General features: G+C 45.4%; 1 protein-coding gene across 2 annotated transcripts in view; it reads left to right on the top strand.

Moving 5' to 3' along the window:
- PLCD1 (phospholipase C delta 1) overlaps positions 1-16685 on the top strand; it is a 77134-nt gene that overhangs the window by 55575 nt on the left and 4874 nt on the right. For both annotated transcript variants that reach the window (XM_084859434.1, XM_084859433.1), the window contains exons 8-14: positions 2245-2394; positions 4259-4387; positions 6197-6350; positions 9381-9497; positions 10308-10486; positions 12524-12656; positions 15663-15812. In XM_084859434.1, the coding sequence (XP_084715560.1) occupies positions 2245-2394; positions 4259-4387; positions 6197-6350; positions 9381-9497; positions 10308-10486; positions 12524-12656; positions 15663-15812 (1012 nt within the window). The remainder of the gene's footprint in view (positions 1-2244; positions 2395-4258; positions 4388-6196; positions 6351-9380; positions 9498-10307; positions 10487-12523; positions 12657-15662; positions 15813-16685) is intronic.

Genomic DNA, 16685 nt, shown 5'->3' on the forward strand with positions numbered 1-16685 from the left:
ATCTAGTCCAGCATTCTGTTCACACACTGGCCAACCAGCTCCCCACTGGAAACCCACAAGCAAGACATGAGTGCAAGAGCACCCTCCTACCCATGTTCCCCAGCAACTGGTGTACATAGTCCTACTGCCTCTGATACTGGAGGTAGCCCACAGCCCTCAGGACCAGTAGCCATTGATAGCCTTCTCTTCCAGGAATTTGTCCAATGCCCTTTTAAAGCCATCCAAATTGGTGTCCATCACTACATGTCGTGGTAGCGAATTCCATAGTTTAACTCTGAGCTGTGAAAGAGGTCCTTCCTTTTATCTGTCCTGAATCTCTGTCCCACCAATCAGCTTCATGGGATGACTCTGGGTTCTAGTATTATGAGAGAGGGAGAAAAGTGTCTCCCTATCCACTTTCTCCACACCATGCATAATTCTGTACACCTCTGTCATGTCTCCCCTTACTTGCCTTTTTTTACCCAGACCCAGATTTTGTAATGTTTCCTGATAAGGGAGCTGCTCCAGGCCCTTGATCATTTTAGTTGTCCTTTTCTGCACTTTTTCCAGGTCTACAATATCCTTTTTTAGGTGTGGTGACCATAACTGTACACAGTATTCCAAGTGTGGTTGCTCCATGGATTTGTATAAGGGGAATATGATCTTGGCAGTTTTATTTTCGATGAAGCCTAAACTTGCCACTTGCCCTGGGTGTTCTCAATTTCAGCAGAAAGAAATTATGTCCCTCTCACAGGTCTCCTAGATCGTATTCTTTTCACTTTGTCCCATATAATTCAGTGGGAGCCACACTAGGGATGTTCTTCATAGCTTTGCTATAGTCACACTAATGGCAGCATGGAATTTTTGGAGAACAGGACACATCTATAAAATTATTTATAGGCCAGCTTTAAGGTGGAACCTGTCAGAAATGGATTGTCCTCTCCCTTCACAATCAACACCACAATAGACAAAGCTTCAGGCTAATACGACTTTCTTTTGCTAGAGCCTAGTCTCTCTACAAATGCAGATTCAAGGAAAACTCTCAGGTTGCCCCCAGGCTTTAAACAACTAATCAGTAATATCTAAGCAGAGGAGACGAACCAGAGGGAGAGAAAGTTGCTGGCCGTTTGAGGTATGAACCTCCCGGCCAAGCTAGCTTCACAGTGATGCCCCTCCCTTAGGGTGGCTCCCTCCTACGTTGGCTTCCAAGAGTGGCTATCTGGATGGAGCATCTGAGCCTTGCCCCTAACTTTTCCCATTTAGCTTTGCACACGCCCTAGCATCTCTTAAGTCACGCCCTCCTTCCTCCTCCTCCGAAACCTGAGTTCCCACGGTGGAGGGAGGGGGCAGGGACTGAGTCTGGGCCATCTGTTTGTCAAGGCCTTCAGAAGGCTCTCTCCCAGCAGCTAGGTGCTCTAGGGAGAGTCCCACCCCCATGCTTTGATCTAGCAGTTCTAACTCTGACTCAGAATCGGAGCTGTCATACATCCAAAAGGGCTGGGTCTCATCCCTGACAGAACCCTCTCGAGGCAGCATACAAGTTAAAAACCATGCTGGCTGGGGAATGCTGGGAGTTGTAGGTCTTTTTTCTGTCTAAGCATGCATAAGATTGTGCCCTAATAAAAACCAACAGCCCAGACGTATGGGAAGGTGAGCAAAAATAAGTGGGTCTTCAGAGCTTTCTTGATGACGTGCAAATATGGCGCCAAACAAGCCCCTGATGCAGTTGATTCCAGAGGTGCGGGGCCACCGCTAAGAAGGCCTTCTCTCTTGTAGTCACCAGTCTAACTGCCCTTGGTGGTGGGCAAGTGAGAATGGCCTCTGTTGATGACCTCAGAGTGTGGGCAGGCTGTAAACAGTTGCCTTTCTGTCTACAGAACCCAAAAAGATGATGTACAAGAACAGTAAAACAGAAGTATAAAAAGTATACAACTATAAATCAAATGAGAACAAGCACAAGCATCTGCTGGCACTATCTCAAAAAAGTTCTGATTAAAATGCCAGGGCGAATTAATTTATTAGTAGTTGTTGTTGTTGTTATAGTGCATCCCTAAAATTAAGCAAAGTGGTGACCCAATGGGTTTCCCACCACAGCGGTGCCATTACTGAGAAGCTCTGTCCTGGGCGCCACTTGATCTTACTCATTGGGAAAAAGGAACCCAGAGCAGAACATTCCCTGAAGAGCTCAAGGATTGGGGCAGCTCATATGGGAGGAGACGGGGCAGATATGTACATGCATGAATGTTGTTGCTATCCTTCCTGCAGACCTCCCCTTATCCTGTCATCATATCCTTGGAGAACCACTGTAGCCTTGAGCAGCAGAAAACGATGGCACACCACATGCAGACCATCTTTGAAGATATGCTCTTGGTGGCACCAATCAATTCAAAGAGGAGCGGCTTGCCATCACCAGAGGTGAGTTTAGCAACCTTTTAGTGACACTTAACTTGCCGTGGCTCCTATCTTGGTTGCCGCCCTAAGGTTCTGCAACATAGAATCTTATCAGTTGATAGTTTTGCAATGTTGCAATGTTTTTTGCCTATTTTGTAATTAATCTGGAATGTTATTATGTTAGTATCAGTGAAATGAGTTGTAATGAGGTCCTATTATAATGTTGTTGTTTTATTGCTGTTTTATTAGCCACTTCGGGCACTTTTTGTGGAAAAGCAACATATAAATTAGATGATGATGAACATAGCAGTTCCCAAACTGATTCCTAGAGGGCAACAGAATGAGCCGGAGAGCCCCCAAAGGCAGCAGCAGGGGTCACTTGTCACATGTTGAAGTAAACTATCTAAAGCCCCCCCCCCCCGATAAGACTACTAAGTCCAGAATCTAAAGTGAGCTAACTCCACCACTGATTCCTTATAGTAAATCCACTTAACTGCACGATCATTCTCCTTAGTTAATTATTAATAATTAACAGTTAATAAATAGATAATTGTTAATAATTAACAATTTAGTATTAATATTAATTATTAATAATTAGGCAATTATCAGTTATTAAACATTAATAATTTGTTAATTCTTTCATACCTTGATAGAGCAGAACTATACAATGGCCCTGTTCAGACATCATGCTAAACCATGGTGGTTAAGGTTTTTTTGCTAACCATGGTGGCTTAGCGTGTTGTGTGGGGGAAGCAGCGCACGCTTCTTGTTGTTTGTAAGCCACCCCAGCTAACCACCCCCTGCAAAAGGGGGGTGGCTTACTGTGCCATCTGGTGGGCTCCCAGTGACAGGCCTGTGTGTCGTTTCGCTACCCCCCGTCCCTGGTAGTTACCCTAACCATCCTCCCCCTGTGCGCATGTGATTAGGCCCAATGACAATTAAACAATAAAATACGCAATCTAGGAAAAACTACAAATGAAAAAGAGATGGGAGACAGCAAATACATATTGAACAGTTAATATTCCAGGGAGGCTAAAATGTTCCCTAGGGAACATACAATAAAACATTTACCCTGTGCCATAATTTCATTATGTCATGCATTCCACCCCAAAACTCACAACCTGCCCACCAGCCAGCCGGCCGATGTGTTGACTTTGAAGCAGATCTTAATATCCAGGCAGGTCCATATGGAAGTAGATTTAAAGCATATAAGGAGAATACAGAAGAAAGACACTCCTCAAGAGCCCTACCAAAGTAAATCAGAGTGAAGACAGATGCAGTATTTTGAGTGGTCACTGCAAGTTTTTCACCTACAGTCTTTACTCGGCTTTGTAGCTGATGGTGTAAACATACACACCTGCAATTTGAATGCTGGATCAGGGGGTAAGTCACGCTTGCCCATTCTCTTGAGCAGGATGTCCAATGTTGTTTTTAAGAAAGAGAAACATATCTTTCATATTTCACCTTATCATTTAAAAAAAAACTTGCTCCAAGAATTTGGAGTTGACAAGAGAATGGTGTTATTGATGTCACAGGTGTTAGCCAATAGATATTTATCACAGCTATAGCACAATTAGCCTCTGAGTAGTTAGTGGATTTTCTCCAGGTTAGCCTGAAATCATGCTGGAACCCCTTTACTAAAATAAATTAAACGTGTTTTAAATGCAGCTAAGGCACTACCAAACTGCTTCCACCTCTGTCAAACTTTCTCCAATGCTGATTGTGTTATGGCTATCATGAATGCCTGTCGGCTAACACTTCTGCAGTCATGAACACCTCTGCTAGATGAGCCCCTGCACCTGATCCTATTCACCTTCTTTTCTTCATTGCACTGCAGACTACTTGATTTACATCCTCTGCAAACATTATTTCTTTTTATGTCTTCTAGGAATTAAAGGGGAAGATTCTTGTGAAAGGGAAGAAGCACAGCCCAGAGACTGAAGAAGTCTCTGATGAGGATGAAGCAGCTGAAATAGAAGATGAAACTGTGAAGAGTGAGGTGGAAAAGAAAAGGATGGTGAGTCTCATGAACTGTTCACTGAATCAGGGCTTTGAAAAAAATCTAAATAAGTTCCATAGTTCTAGGTGTTCTGTACAACTGTTAAACTGAATTAAAAATACCCTTCCATATACTTTAGGTCACATTCATAAAATCATTCAATGGTGATTAATTTAACCCTTCATGTTTCTGTCCATTCTTCTGAACCATATCTTAGGGGTGTTTATGCAGAAACGCTCCCTCCCCAGGTTCAACGGGGTATAAGGTGGCAAGCTTAAGCTCACTTACTAGGAAGTAAGCCCCACTGAGTTCAGTGGGGCTTACTTCCAAGTAAACTTGCTTAGGATCCATGCCTGACCTTCTGTGTACTTAACCAGGGGCTTTCAAACTCTCTGCTTTCAGGGATCTCTTTCCATATTAACCCATTTGCCGCAGAACTGATGTGAATTGCAGAGGATTCTGGGGGCATGTTCTAAGCTGTTGTCAGGGCTGGGCTGTGGGCTGCTGTTTGAGGCAAGTCAGGAGCTATGAGACGAAGTCAGAGACAAAGTAAAACAGCAGGCTGAAAATGATGTATTAAGGGAGCAATCCTATGGCCACTAGACAGCAGCTAGACAGCCATAGGATATCTTGTTTTCTGGGAACTGAACTTGGAGTTGTGCTCCAAGGTCAGTTCCTGGAGAACCGACCTCCCCCCACTTCAGCAGTACCTCCGAGGCAGTGTGGAACAGCCCCATCCTCCGCGCTCGCAAGAGGAGTGCGGAGCGACTGAAAAGGGGTGTGTCTGGGGGGGTTCCGGGGTGGGGCGGGCAGAAATACCTGTACGACACATCCAATGTGTCGTACAGCAGCCTTCTCCCCCGCTCAGCTGCCCCGCTCTCGGCTGTCTAGCAGAAAATACAGGGCAGGAGGAGTGCGGAGGGAATTATCCCCTCCGTGTTCCTCCTGCCCTGCATTGGATAGGCGGTCACCTCTGAGTTCGGAGGCGGCCGCCTGTCTGAATAGGATTGCGCCCTAAATGCCTTCCTAAAAAAATTTAAGGTCTTCAGCAGCTTCCAGAAGGTTATCAGTGAGGAGGTGAGACAGAAGGGAGCCTCAGAAGGGAGTTTCAGAGCCTACACAAAGCTACCAGAAAAGCCTTTTCCTCACAGGTCTCCCAGATGGTAGCCTTTTCACTTTGTCCCATAGAATTCAATGGGAGCCACTGAGAGTCAAACTAGCCACCTTCTTCATAGCTCTGCTTTAGTCACGCAGCGTGGAATGTTTGGCGAGGAGGACACAGAAAGCCACCTCTCCAATCTTTCTATCTATTTAAAATTATTTATAGGCCAACTTTCAGGTGGAACCCTTGCAAGGCAGCATACAAGGTAACAACCACCAAAGTGGATAAAAATAAAACATAAACAATCCATTAAAACATGATTCAAGAACATCCATAAAAAACTAAGATTGCCAGTTAAAATAATTAAAAACAAAACATAGTAATAAAAACCAACGGCCCCAACTTAAGGCAAGGCCAGCAAAAACAGGTGGGCCTTCAGGGGTTTTCCTGAAGACCTGCGAAGAAAGGGCCTGACAAACCCACGATGGAAGTTGATTCCAGAGGCGCAGGGCCACTGAGAAGGCCCTCTCCCTTGTACTCCTTTGTACTAAGTTGACCACAGTAGACGAGCAGGCTCAGATGGCCATGTTCAGTATTGAAAAGCAAGGTGGGGTGGGACCCCTCGGAAGCCTTAGTGTGGAAAATATATTTTTTCTGCCTCTGGAAGATGACAGTGTCAACTGATGATAACTCAAGCACTGGCTCTTGCTTGTTCCCTGTTAAAGAGTGAAAAGCTGAAGCTCGCCAAGGAGCTGTCTGACACAGTCGTCTACTGCAAAAGCGTCCATTTCCAAGGCTTCAGTGACACAAATCCCCAGGCCTATGACGAGATGTCCTCCTTCAGTGAAGGCAAAGTTCTTAAGTTGGCCCATGAATCTGGTACGTAACTTCCTGCCTGGCCAGGGAACGTTCAGGTGTTCCAAAGAAGGGACACATTCATTATTATTTATTTATTATTACATTTATATCCTACCTTTTTTCCTCTTGCAAGGAAGCCAGGGCAACTCACACGGTCCCCCTCCTCTCCATATTATCCTCACAACAACCCTGTGAGGTAGGTTAGGCCGAGAGGCAGTGACTGGCCCAAAGTCACCCAGTGAGCTTCATGGCTGAGTGAGGACTAGAACCCGGATCTCCCGTGATCCAGTCCAAGACTCTAACCACTACACCACACTGGCTCTCATGAGTCATAAATGGGTGATCTTCATATACAACTTCAAGTCTGTATCTGAGGCTACAGATCTATACAAGTGGCCAGCAAAACTGCACAAAAGACCTAATCAAAGGCAATCAGTTACTATTCCCATTTTACAGATGAGGAACACTGAGGCTGAGAGAGTAGCTCAAGACCAGCCACAGTTGAGTGTGGACTCAGATCTCCTGAGTCCCAGTCCAACACTCTGCACCACTCTGGCTGTCATGTTAGATTCAGATGAATCTAACTAAAGCATAAGCGGAGCCCCACTAGATCAGGCCAAAAGTCCATTTCACACAGCATTCCTGTTCCAACAGTGACCAGCCAGACACCTCTGATAAACTTACAAATGGGCCATGGAAACGACAGCCTTCCCCTCTTGTTTATCTCGAGCACCTTGTATTTAGAGGTACACTGCCACTGAACATGGAGGTTCCTGCCTAATAGCTATTGACAGATGAGTTTTGTCTAATCCGTAAAAAGCAAAACAAAAAAGCAAGGTATCCAGTGGCCAACATCACACTGTGTGGCAGCAAACTGCATATGTTCATTGTGTACCTGCTTATAAGAGCAATGAGGCTGGTGGGCACAAGGGATAAGGCCTTCTTGGTAGTGGCCCCCTGCTTCTGGAACTCAGTTTCAACTGATGTTTGCCAGGTCCCATCTTTACAGGCCTTCTATCAGGCCAGTGGAGGCTGGTGGCTCCAATGTCAGTGGGGTGGTGAATCCACTCCTGGCTTCCGCACCTTGGATACCTCCTTTAGAGTTCTGACTGGTTCTGACTGAAACCCAGAGTGGATTTACAGCCCCACTGACATTGGAGCCACCAGCCTGCACTGTATCAGGCCCCAGAAAGGCTTACCTTTTCAGCCTGGCCTATAACTGAGCTGGTTAATTGGGTGTGTAGACGTGATTTTAATTGTTCAATTTCAATATGTTCTTTTTTTAAACATGGTTTTATTTGTGTTCTGTGGTTTTAATGTTGCACGCCACCTTGCGGGGGGCCTACCAGAAACATCAGCCTATAAAGGAGCAGTCCTATGGCCCCTAGACAGTGTCTGGGGCTATAGGATACTTTGGATTTCTGGATCCAAGATCAGAGGCAGTGCTCCAGCCTTGGATCCGGGAGTCCATGCTCCACCCCTCCTCCTCCTCACAGCCAATGCAGAAAGAACCACGCCGCCTCTCCGAGGTTGGGAACACAACCTTGGGGAGGGGGAGGGGGGGCGTTCAAGTGGGTGGGGAAGGGAGGGAAGCCCCCTCTAGCCTCCTTCCCTCTCCCTCCAGAATGCCCCAGTTAGACGGGCAAAAAAAGCCCATCCAGTGAAAACGCAGAGCAGGAGGAGTGGCGGGGGCAATGATCTGATGCTCCTCCCGCTCTGCACTGGGTGCTTGTAAGCCTCTGAGCTTGGAGGCTTACGAGCACTGGGGGCACAAGTCATAGGTTTGCACCCTAAATCTTTTAAGGATTGGATCCAGACGTGATTGTGCTTAGAGTAGAGCCACTGAAATCAATGGGACCTAAGTTAGTCATGACTAATTTAAGTCCCATTGACCTCAGCAGGACTACTCTGACTAAGTCTGGATCGAACCCCAAATAAACAAACAAACAAACAAACAAACAAACAAAGGTTATGTGAGAAGCACTTCACAAAGAATTATATCCTCCACAAAGAATTATATCCTGCGCTCGGCAAGGGAGGCTGGAAGACTTTCCTGGAAACAAGATAAACTTATTCCTAGACTACATCAAAGAGGTGGTGAATAAAAGTAGGCAATTTATCAATGCAAAGAACGCGGCAAAACAAATGAACTTACAATATTACTTAAAATATCCTGCTGCACTTTGTATTGTGTCTGAAGGTCAGATGAAGAAGTTTTTAAATTATGAAATGGCAGAGGCTTGGCTTAACGTAAAAATGCGTGAGAATTCTGTTACAACCCCATGAACTGGAATCTTTAAACAGGCTTTGTTAACTGTTTGTGCTTAGTCTATACGACTCAGGCTAATTCAGAAGATAAATGATTATGTTTATATTGGTTTATTCTCTTTTATCTTTTATTTTTTCTTGCTTTTCTTTATATTTTTTATTTTAAAATAGATAATATATCTAGTATAAAATTTATTACTGATGGTTGAAGGTTTATATTAAGTTTTATTATAAATATATATATATATATATTTCATCATCATTACTAATATAGGCTTTTAGGAATGAATTGTAGACCTGTTTCCTTGATATAAGATTGATGAAATGATATAGAAATGTAAGGTTCTTTATTAAACTGTAAGATTGTTAAGGTTATAGATATAGTTTTTAAAATAGAATGGCATTGGAGGCCAGGGGGTGTTGGAATTTAAACTTAATTTTTTAAGGGGGAGGGAGAGGGAGAGTGGGAGGGAAGGGGAGGGAAATTTTTCTTTCTTTTTTTCTTCACTTCCTTTCCTCCTCCCTTTCCCCCTTGTTCTCTTTTTTCTTCTCTCTTTGTTATTGTGGTGTCCTCATCAGAATATTGTACTGTTGGGAAATTGAAGTATTGATTAGGTTGTTGGTAATTATGGTATGGTTTATTTCATTTATAAAAATAAAATAAATAAAAATATATTCAAAAAAGAGGAAGAAGCACTTCCTTTTGTCTCTCCTCTTGAATCTTATCGATGTTGTTGGCTGAGAGCATGAAAAACTGCATCTGTTTCTTTGTGTCAATCCCAGGAAACAACTTCATCCATCACAACATTGGGCATCTGAGCCGGGTCTACCCAGCAGGATGGAGGACGGATTCATCTAACTATAACCCTGTTGACATGTGGAATGTGGGTTGCCAGATAGGTAAATGCAGTGGGGAGAGGAAAGAGTTGATGGCGAAGACCAGTATGTTTTGTTGAGGTACATCACTGAGGGTGGGGTCGAGGGAGTGATTAGAAGAGTAAAAGAGCAATCCTACAGTCCCTGGGAGAGCTGGACAGCTCCTTTAGAGTTCTGACTGAAACCCAGAGCGGATTCGCCACCCCACTGACATCCAAGCTCCTAGCCTCCATTGTGTAGACCTGTATCTATCAGTAGGGCTGTGCACCGCTTCATTCCAAACCCTGAATTCCAAAGCAGATTGGGGTGATTTGGACCGAATTGGGATGGTTCTGAAGCAGGTCGAGATTGGGCTGAAGCAGTCTGAAGCTGCCCGCCCAGCTGTGCCCATTTACATCTGTAATCCTGTGTAAATGGCTGCCTTACAGCTGCCATTTGCACAGGATTTGATTTCTGGAAATAGAGGAAGTCACCATTTTAAAAGAAAATGGTGACCCTCAAAGATTGCAATGGCCACACATGCTCCTGATGGGTCCAGGGTAAGGACCAGGGGGCTGACGTGACTCGATGGGGAGGGTGCGCGGCTCGGAGGTGGTGGTGCGGGATTCAGATGTCCGAATCTCACTTCGGATCTGGAGTCTGAAGCTGGTTGGACGGGGTCTGAATCGGGCTGTGGCTCCAAATTGGCCTCTCAAGTGGGTTGGGCAGTTGGTGCACAGCCCTGTCTATCAAGCCTTATTGGAGGGGTTAAAAATGGCTAAAATACCATGCATATTTTGTTGGCAACTTTATAAAAAACAACACACCATTACATTGTATTTCTCTCCTCCCTAGTTTCCTTGAATTTTCAGTCCAAGGGCACAGAAATGGACATCCACCAGGGCCGATTTCAAGAAAATGGCTTTTGTGGGTATGTCCTAAAGCCAGAATTTCTTCGGGACGAGCAGTCCAGGTTCAATCCCAAGTCCATCACGGAAGGGCCATGGTGGACCCGGAAGACACTCCAGGTTAAGGTAGGACTTGAAGCAAAAAGCCACAAAGAAGGCCTGGCCCAAAAAGAGAGTTGGGGGATATTAACACTGTATTCACACAGCCTCATCTTTGAGTTCAGCCCACGTTCACACAAATGTGCTGGATCAGAGAAAGGTTGCATCTAGCCCAGTCTTCTCCATCCTGGAATCTCTAGATACATTGGGCTACATCAACTCCAGCCATACTTGGGGACGGCTGAACTTGCTTCTAAGTCCTCAAACTTTGTTGAGGATGGGGACGGAGTGGGTTTTCAGAATTCAGATGATCCGTTAAAAAATAATCATGGGGATAGTGCCCCCCAGTGTCAGGAACGGAGGAGATGTTTTTATTTATTTATTTATTACATTTATATCCCGCCTTTTTTCCTCCAAGGAATTCAAGGCGGCGTACATACTCCTCCTCCTCCTCCATTTTATCCTCACAACAACAACCCTGTGAGGTAGGTTGGGCCGAGAGTCTGTGACTGGCCCAAAGTCACCCAGTGAGCTTCCATGGCCGAGTGGGGACTAGAACCCGGATCTCCCGACTCCCAGTCCAGCACTCTTGCCACTACAAGGCCATGTTTTGCCTTCACTTTAACCCCGGATGCGATGCTGTAATTTCCCTCCTTCTGGAATGTTCTGGGAGACCGCTGGAGTTGGGGTTAAGCCTGCTCTGTCCCCCTGGTGACCTCAGCTACTGAGAATCCAGCCTGCTCCTATCCGCACAGCCCCTTCCTGGGTTCTGTCTCTTGGTCACACTATTGTGTGACAGAAGTTGGGGCGAGTGGGATGAAATGCTGAGAGCTGGCCTGTTATGCTCCCCCGACCCTGCTTCCCTGAGGAGTGAGGAGTCCCAGGAGCAGTGCTAGAAGGTGTAGAGTCCTTTGGGGAAGAGATCACAGGTCAGGAGACCTCTGATGTCTATAACCTTTGCTTCTGTAACAAATGTACAAGCAGAGCCCTAGCGATGCCACACAGGCACTCTGATGAGGCAGATCCTCAGAGATCAACCTGGACCAGTCCCTGGGCTTTGCCCCTGAGTTTTAGCTAATTTCAGCTAGAAATGCTCAGCTCTGCCCCAATGCCTGTCTCTCCCCCACCCCAAAAAACCCTGCCAACCCCTCTTTTTGCTCTTTTTTCTGCCTCCGCCCCATCAGTTGGAAGGCGTTACCTTCTCCCCGCTTTGATGACAAACAATCAGAGAGATTCCTGATGTATCAGGAAACCGTTTCTTAACCATTCCATCCTACTGATGAAACATCAACTGATCATTTGGGGCTTTTAGCCTAACAAAGGAAGAGTCATACAATCTTAACATTATATATAAAAGGTAACAACTTCCAGTGGGGTAGCTGTGTTAATCTGTGGCCACCAATACAACAGAGAGTCCCGTGGGACCTTAAAGACCTACAAATTTATTAAACTTATGCCTGGGATCTCCAACGTGGTGCCCACCTCTCTTGGCATCTGCCAGACTCCCTGCCGCTTCTCTCATTTTTTTAAACTGGGAAGCTGATGTGCTGCAAAGTAAAGTGCTGCTTTCCACCACCTATATTTGGGTTCAAAAGAGTGGTTTGGAACTGAGGCCCCATCTCTGCGTTGTACTTAGGTTCTTGGGCAAATTACGTGTCTTGTAGTCTTATCAGTTGCCTTCTAGGAAATGAATGTTTTGTGACAGCCAAGTCCCCCATGGCAGCCATTTTGTGAGAGCACCCATGACACTCTCAGAATTCCAAATATGCCCACTGACCCAAAGAGGTTGGGGGATCCCTGTAATAAATCCATTAGTATTGAAGATGCCACAAGACTCTTTATTACACAGATGATAAAATGTCCATGAGTAGATAAGGCAGACAAAACCCACACGCTTTCTCTAGGGGATTTCCCCCCCCCCCAGACTAGTAATATCTAGCATGTACATTTCTTTGAAGCCAAAGAATGCCACCTCTTTGTGCCTCCCACTGAAAATTTTGAAGTCCTGATGGCAGTCCAAGTGCCCTAATTGCCTACCCCCCCGCCCCTGTTTTTTTCTTACAGGTCATCTCAGGCCAGCAACTGCCCAAAGTGAACAAAAGCAAAAACTCCATTGTTGACCCAAGGGTGATTGTGGAGATCCATGGGGTCCAGAGAGACAATGAGAAGAAACAAACCAGAGTCATCGATAACAATGGTAAGAGGACAGGTTTCCTGTTGGGGTTTCTCAAACTGCCAGGGAAGACATCACAGAGACAGACAGACAGACAGGCAGAGAGTCCAGGCTCAGTATGAAATCAATAACTTAGGAACTAGATAGAAGTGGGATCTGCAACAAAGAGTTGCAGTATGAAGTTCTCCCTGTTCAGGGTTCTGTTCCATTCCCCCACCCCCTGGCTTTCCATTTCTCCCTCTCCAACATTCAGCCAGTGTTCTGTGCCAGCTGAGCACGTTCAGTCCTTATTGAGAGGATTTTTTGACTGGGTGGGGCGGCGGAGGGGATGATGGTTCCCTCCTGTAGTTTTCCCCTAAAGGCTTTTTGGTGGTACTGCTGCAAACCTATAGGTTCCCCCAAGACTGTTTACACTTTCTTGTGTGTGGCTGGTGCCATTTTGGCGGCATCATCATCTGGTGGCCTCCCTTCTTTACTGATGTGAGCCACTTCGGGATAATTTTCTGAAATGTAGGATAAAAATACGGTAAATAAGAAAACAAACACACACACATATACATCTGGAGGGTACCAAGTTGGGGGAGACAGGTTTGAACAAAGACTTTTAGGCTGCAAGTCCTATTCACAACTTTCCTGGGAGTAAGCCTCATTGAGTTTGCTGCAGCATACTTCTGAGTAGACGTGCCTAGGATTGCCCTGTTAAGTTCCCACTCTTGCAGTAATCCCATGCGCATTTACTCAGAAGTCCCATTCAGTTCAGTGGGACTTCCTCCCAAGTAAGTGTGCATCGGATTGCAGCATTAATCTGTACGCCACCCCAGTGCTGTCTACAGAGTCTTGTCCTGCACTGTAAATTTGACCTCATTGTTACGCACACCTGTTGAGCAAGCCACCTGCAGGCTTCCTAAGACGTATAGGTGGGTCTCGATGCATCCTTTGGGAACTGCTGCTTGAGCATTCACTCCCCTAAGAAAACACAAGTCTTTCTCTAGTGCCTGCGGTGTGGCGTTTCCATTATGATGGGAAAGCAGCAAGAATTTGACCATCACACCCCCTCGTCTGCTGCCCTGACTGTGGTTATTTTAAAAACTAGTTTCTCACACAGAGGAACTCCTTCTCCTTGCCTTAGCTGGGTAATGAGAAACTTCAGTTGTTCCATTACTCCTTTGGTCCCAGTGAAGAAGAAAGCTGAAACTGCTCACCTTTGGCCAGAGATCTCACAAAGGGTTCTTTCACTGCCTGTTGGAAGGAAAGAAGTCCCAAACCCAAATCTGCCAGTAGCTGGGAGAAGTCTTGGTCATATGTTTTAATTTTTGTAAGCCACCTTGTGTCCCAGTACTGGGAAAAAGGCGGGGTATAAATAAATATAATAATAATAAAATATAATAATAACGGGTCCCCTTGGCTTTTAGCTAATGCAAAATCAATTCAAATCTTCTGCACTGTAGATTTCCAGAGGTTGAACAGCCGTTCCCTCTTTCTAGGGTTTCCTGGGAAATGCAGTTCTCTGAGGGAAGCTAGGGATCCCTAATAGCATTCTTAAAACCCTCATCAAACGATGCCAGTCCTAACATTAGACGGAGTGAAGCAGCTGCTTCAGGCAGCGTATGAAGGAAGGTGGCAGCAAGATGTTGGAGGAGAGACCTGTGTGCCATGCGGCCAGCCCTGGTCCCCTAAGTTAACCTGCTGCCTTCAGGTGCAGTGGAGGAGATTGTTGTGTCATCAGCATTGAAGATTCATCGTCGTACGTGGACTGGGCTTTTGTACATGGACTGGGAGAGGGCGCCATCTTGTTCTTCGCCACAGGCAGCAAAATGGCTCGGGCAGGCCCTGGTTCCCAGGATGCTATTGAGAAAACCATGACATTTAAAGCAGGGATAAAAGCCCTATTCAGGCATTCTGCGGGGGTGGGGTGGGTGGAGAGTAAGGATGAGCATGGTAGCTCTACCACCAGCCTGTTCCCCTACATGAGTTGGGGGGATAACTTCTGAAGTGGGGAGCCTCCCCTTCTTGTTTAGGCTTTCCGAGCAATTTAGATCCCTAGACAGAATCATGCAGGGAGCTTTCACGAGTAGAAAAGTCTCCTGTTGCAGATGTTTGCCTGCAGCTCGTGGAGGCTGATGGCGATGGTGATGGAGAGGTGTGTGTCAACCTGCTGTGCTTGTTCTCACTCTCCCCTCACAGATTGATTGTACACAAAAGCAGAACTCCTGAAAGGGCCTAAAACAATGTACATTTGTAGCATAGGTATCGTATATTCTAGGAAGAGGCATCAACTAGTATGGGGTTTCTATGATACCCGCACTTACTGGGACTGTACCCCCGAGCTCGACAATCCATGTGTGGTTGGACGGGGTTAGGAGTACTGATCCAAAGCACCCATTGCTCACAAAACTATTTGCCTGAAAGGGTTCAAAAGAAAACATAGCAAGCAATATAGACTACTGCAGCCTTCCCCAACCTGTTGCTTTCCAGATGTGTTGGCTGGTTGGGGGTGCTGGGAGTTCTAGTCCAACACATCTGGAGGACACTGGGTTGGGGAAGTCTGCACCAGTGGATTCAACATAACCAACCATGGAGGAACCTATAACTGCTCATTCAAACTATACCTTCAGTGTACTTGAATACACTGAAATGTAGTTACACTTACAGAGTCCTGCTTCACCCACTGAAAACAGTTCCAAATGAATGGAAACACTAACCTTGGTGGAATCCAGCAAACTCTCCTATGCTTGAGAAGGGCTCATGGCAAGCAAACAGGCAAACAAACAAACAAAACGGGAGACTTCAAGCAGCCCTGGTTTAATATAGCTCATTAGCTCAAGTTGAGCACCAAGATGAAAAAAAACAGCCTTGGGGTATTCCAGAGTTCTTTGGCTTGCATTAATTGATATATACTCATTTGATATATACTCATATGTTTAAGCAGTGGGTCTAACTTACTGGAAAGACATGTGAGAGTTCAAGTTTGAGTTTGTGTTTATTGCTTTGTTTTACTTCACATATGGCCTTCGCTCTCCCTTTCCCCAGGGTTTAACCCAAAGTGGGAAGAAGCATTTGAATTTGAAGTTGACGTCCCCATGCTAGCCATGGTCCGCTTCATGGTGGAAGATTTTGACTTGTCAACGAAAAATGATTTTATTGGGCAGTTCACAGCCCCCTTCATGAGTCTGAAGCGAGGTGAGTCTTTCTGCCTTTATCCAGAAAGCAAATGATTTGAAGGTCAGAGAAGCAGGGAGTTTGTGGGTCCGGCTTGCACAACATAACTTTGTAAAGCTCACTGTACTTTTACTGCTATCTTGCAAAATATTTATAGATGCTGTTGTGAGCTGCCTTCAGAGGTCCTTTGTGGGTTGAAAGGCAGGGTATAAATGTTTTCACAAATGGGGCCTACAACCAATTGGAGCAGTGTGGAGTGTGTGGATGGTGCCATTGTGGCTACATAAGGACTGCTAAACATCCATGGGCACATTTTGGTTTCTGCCATGGGCCAGGTACCATCTTCTGCCTAAGCTACCTGATAGGACTGTTCTGAAGATAAATTGGGAGAGGAGGAACCACTCCTGTTACCCTGAGCTCCTTGGAGGAATGGCAGGATAGAAACAAACAAACAAAGACCACCTCTTGTAGGTGCTTTTCTGGTTGTTTTTTAAATTTATGAAGAGTGGTTTCTTCTTCTTAGCCTGATGAACAGCAAAATGGTGTAAGCTGACAGTGTTCTAGTGGGCTGATAGGATTTCGTGTAAGATGCTGCAGACACCTCAGGTTTTAAGCCAGCCTGATTTAAAACATTAGTGGGATTTTGTAGTTTGTGTCTGAGATTGGGAGGGCCACACCTTGAGCAGTGCAAGAGCATCTTTTTTTCATTCATTCATTCATTCATTCATTCAAGTTGTTGTTATTTAGATTTCTTAGGCACCTTTCTCAAGAAAGACTAGCTAAAAACAATTGTCCACTAAAATACCACCACTCCATAAAATAACTAAAACATCAGTGACAACCAAAACAATTCAAGTGATGCATTAAAGAGCCCACCGTATGCCATCAAAGGCC

The sequence above is a fragment of the Heloderma suspectum genome, chromosome 5 (assembly GCF_057233095.1).
Source record: "Heloderma suspectum isolate Gila_16-S chromosome 5, 16-S_ref, whole genome shotgun sequence".
Lineage (NCBI taxonomy): Eukaryota > Metazoa > Chordata > Lepidosauria > Squamata > Helodermatidae > Heloderma > Heloderma suspectum.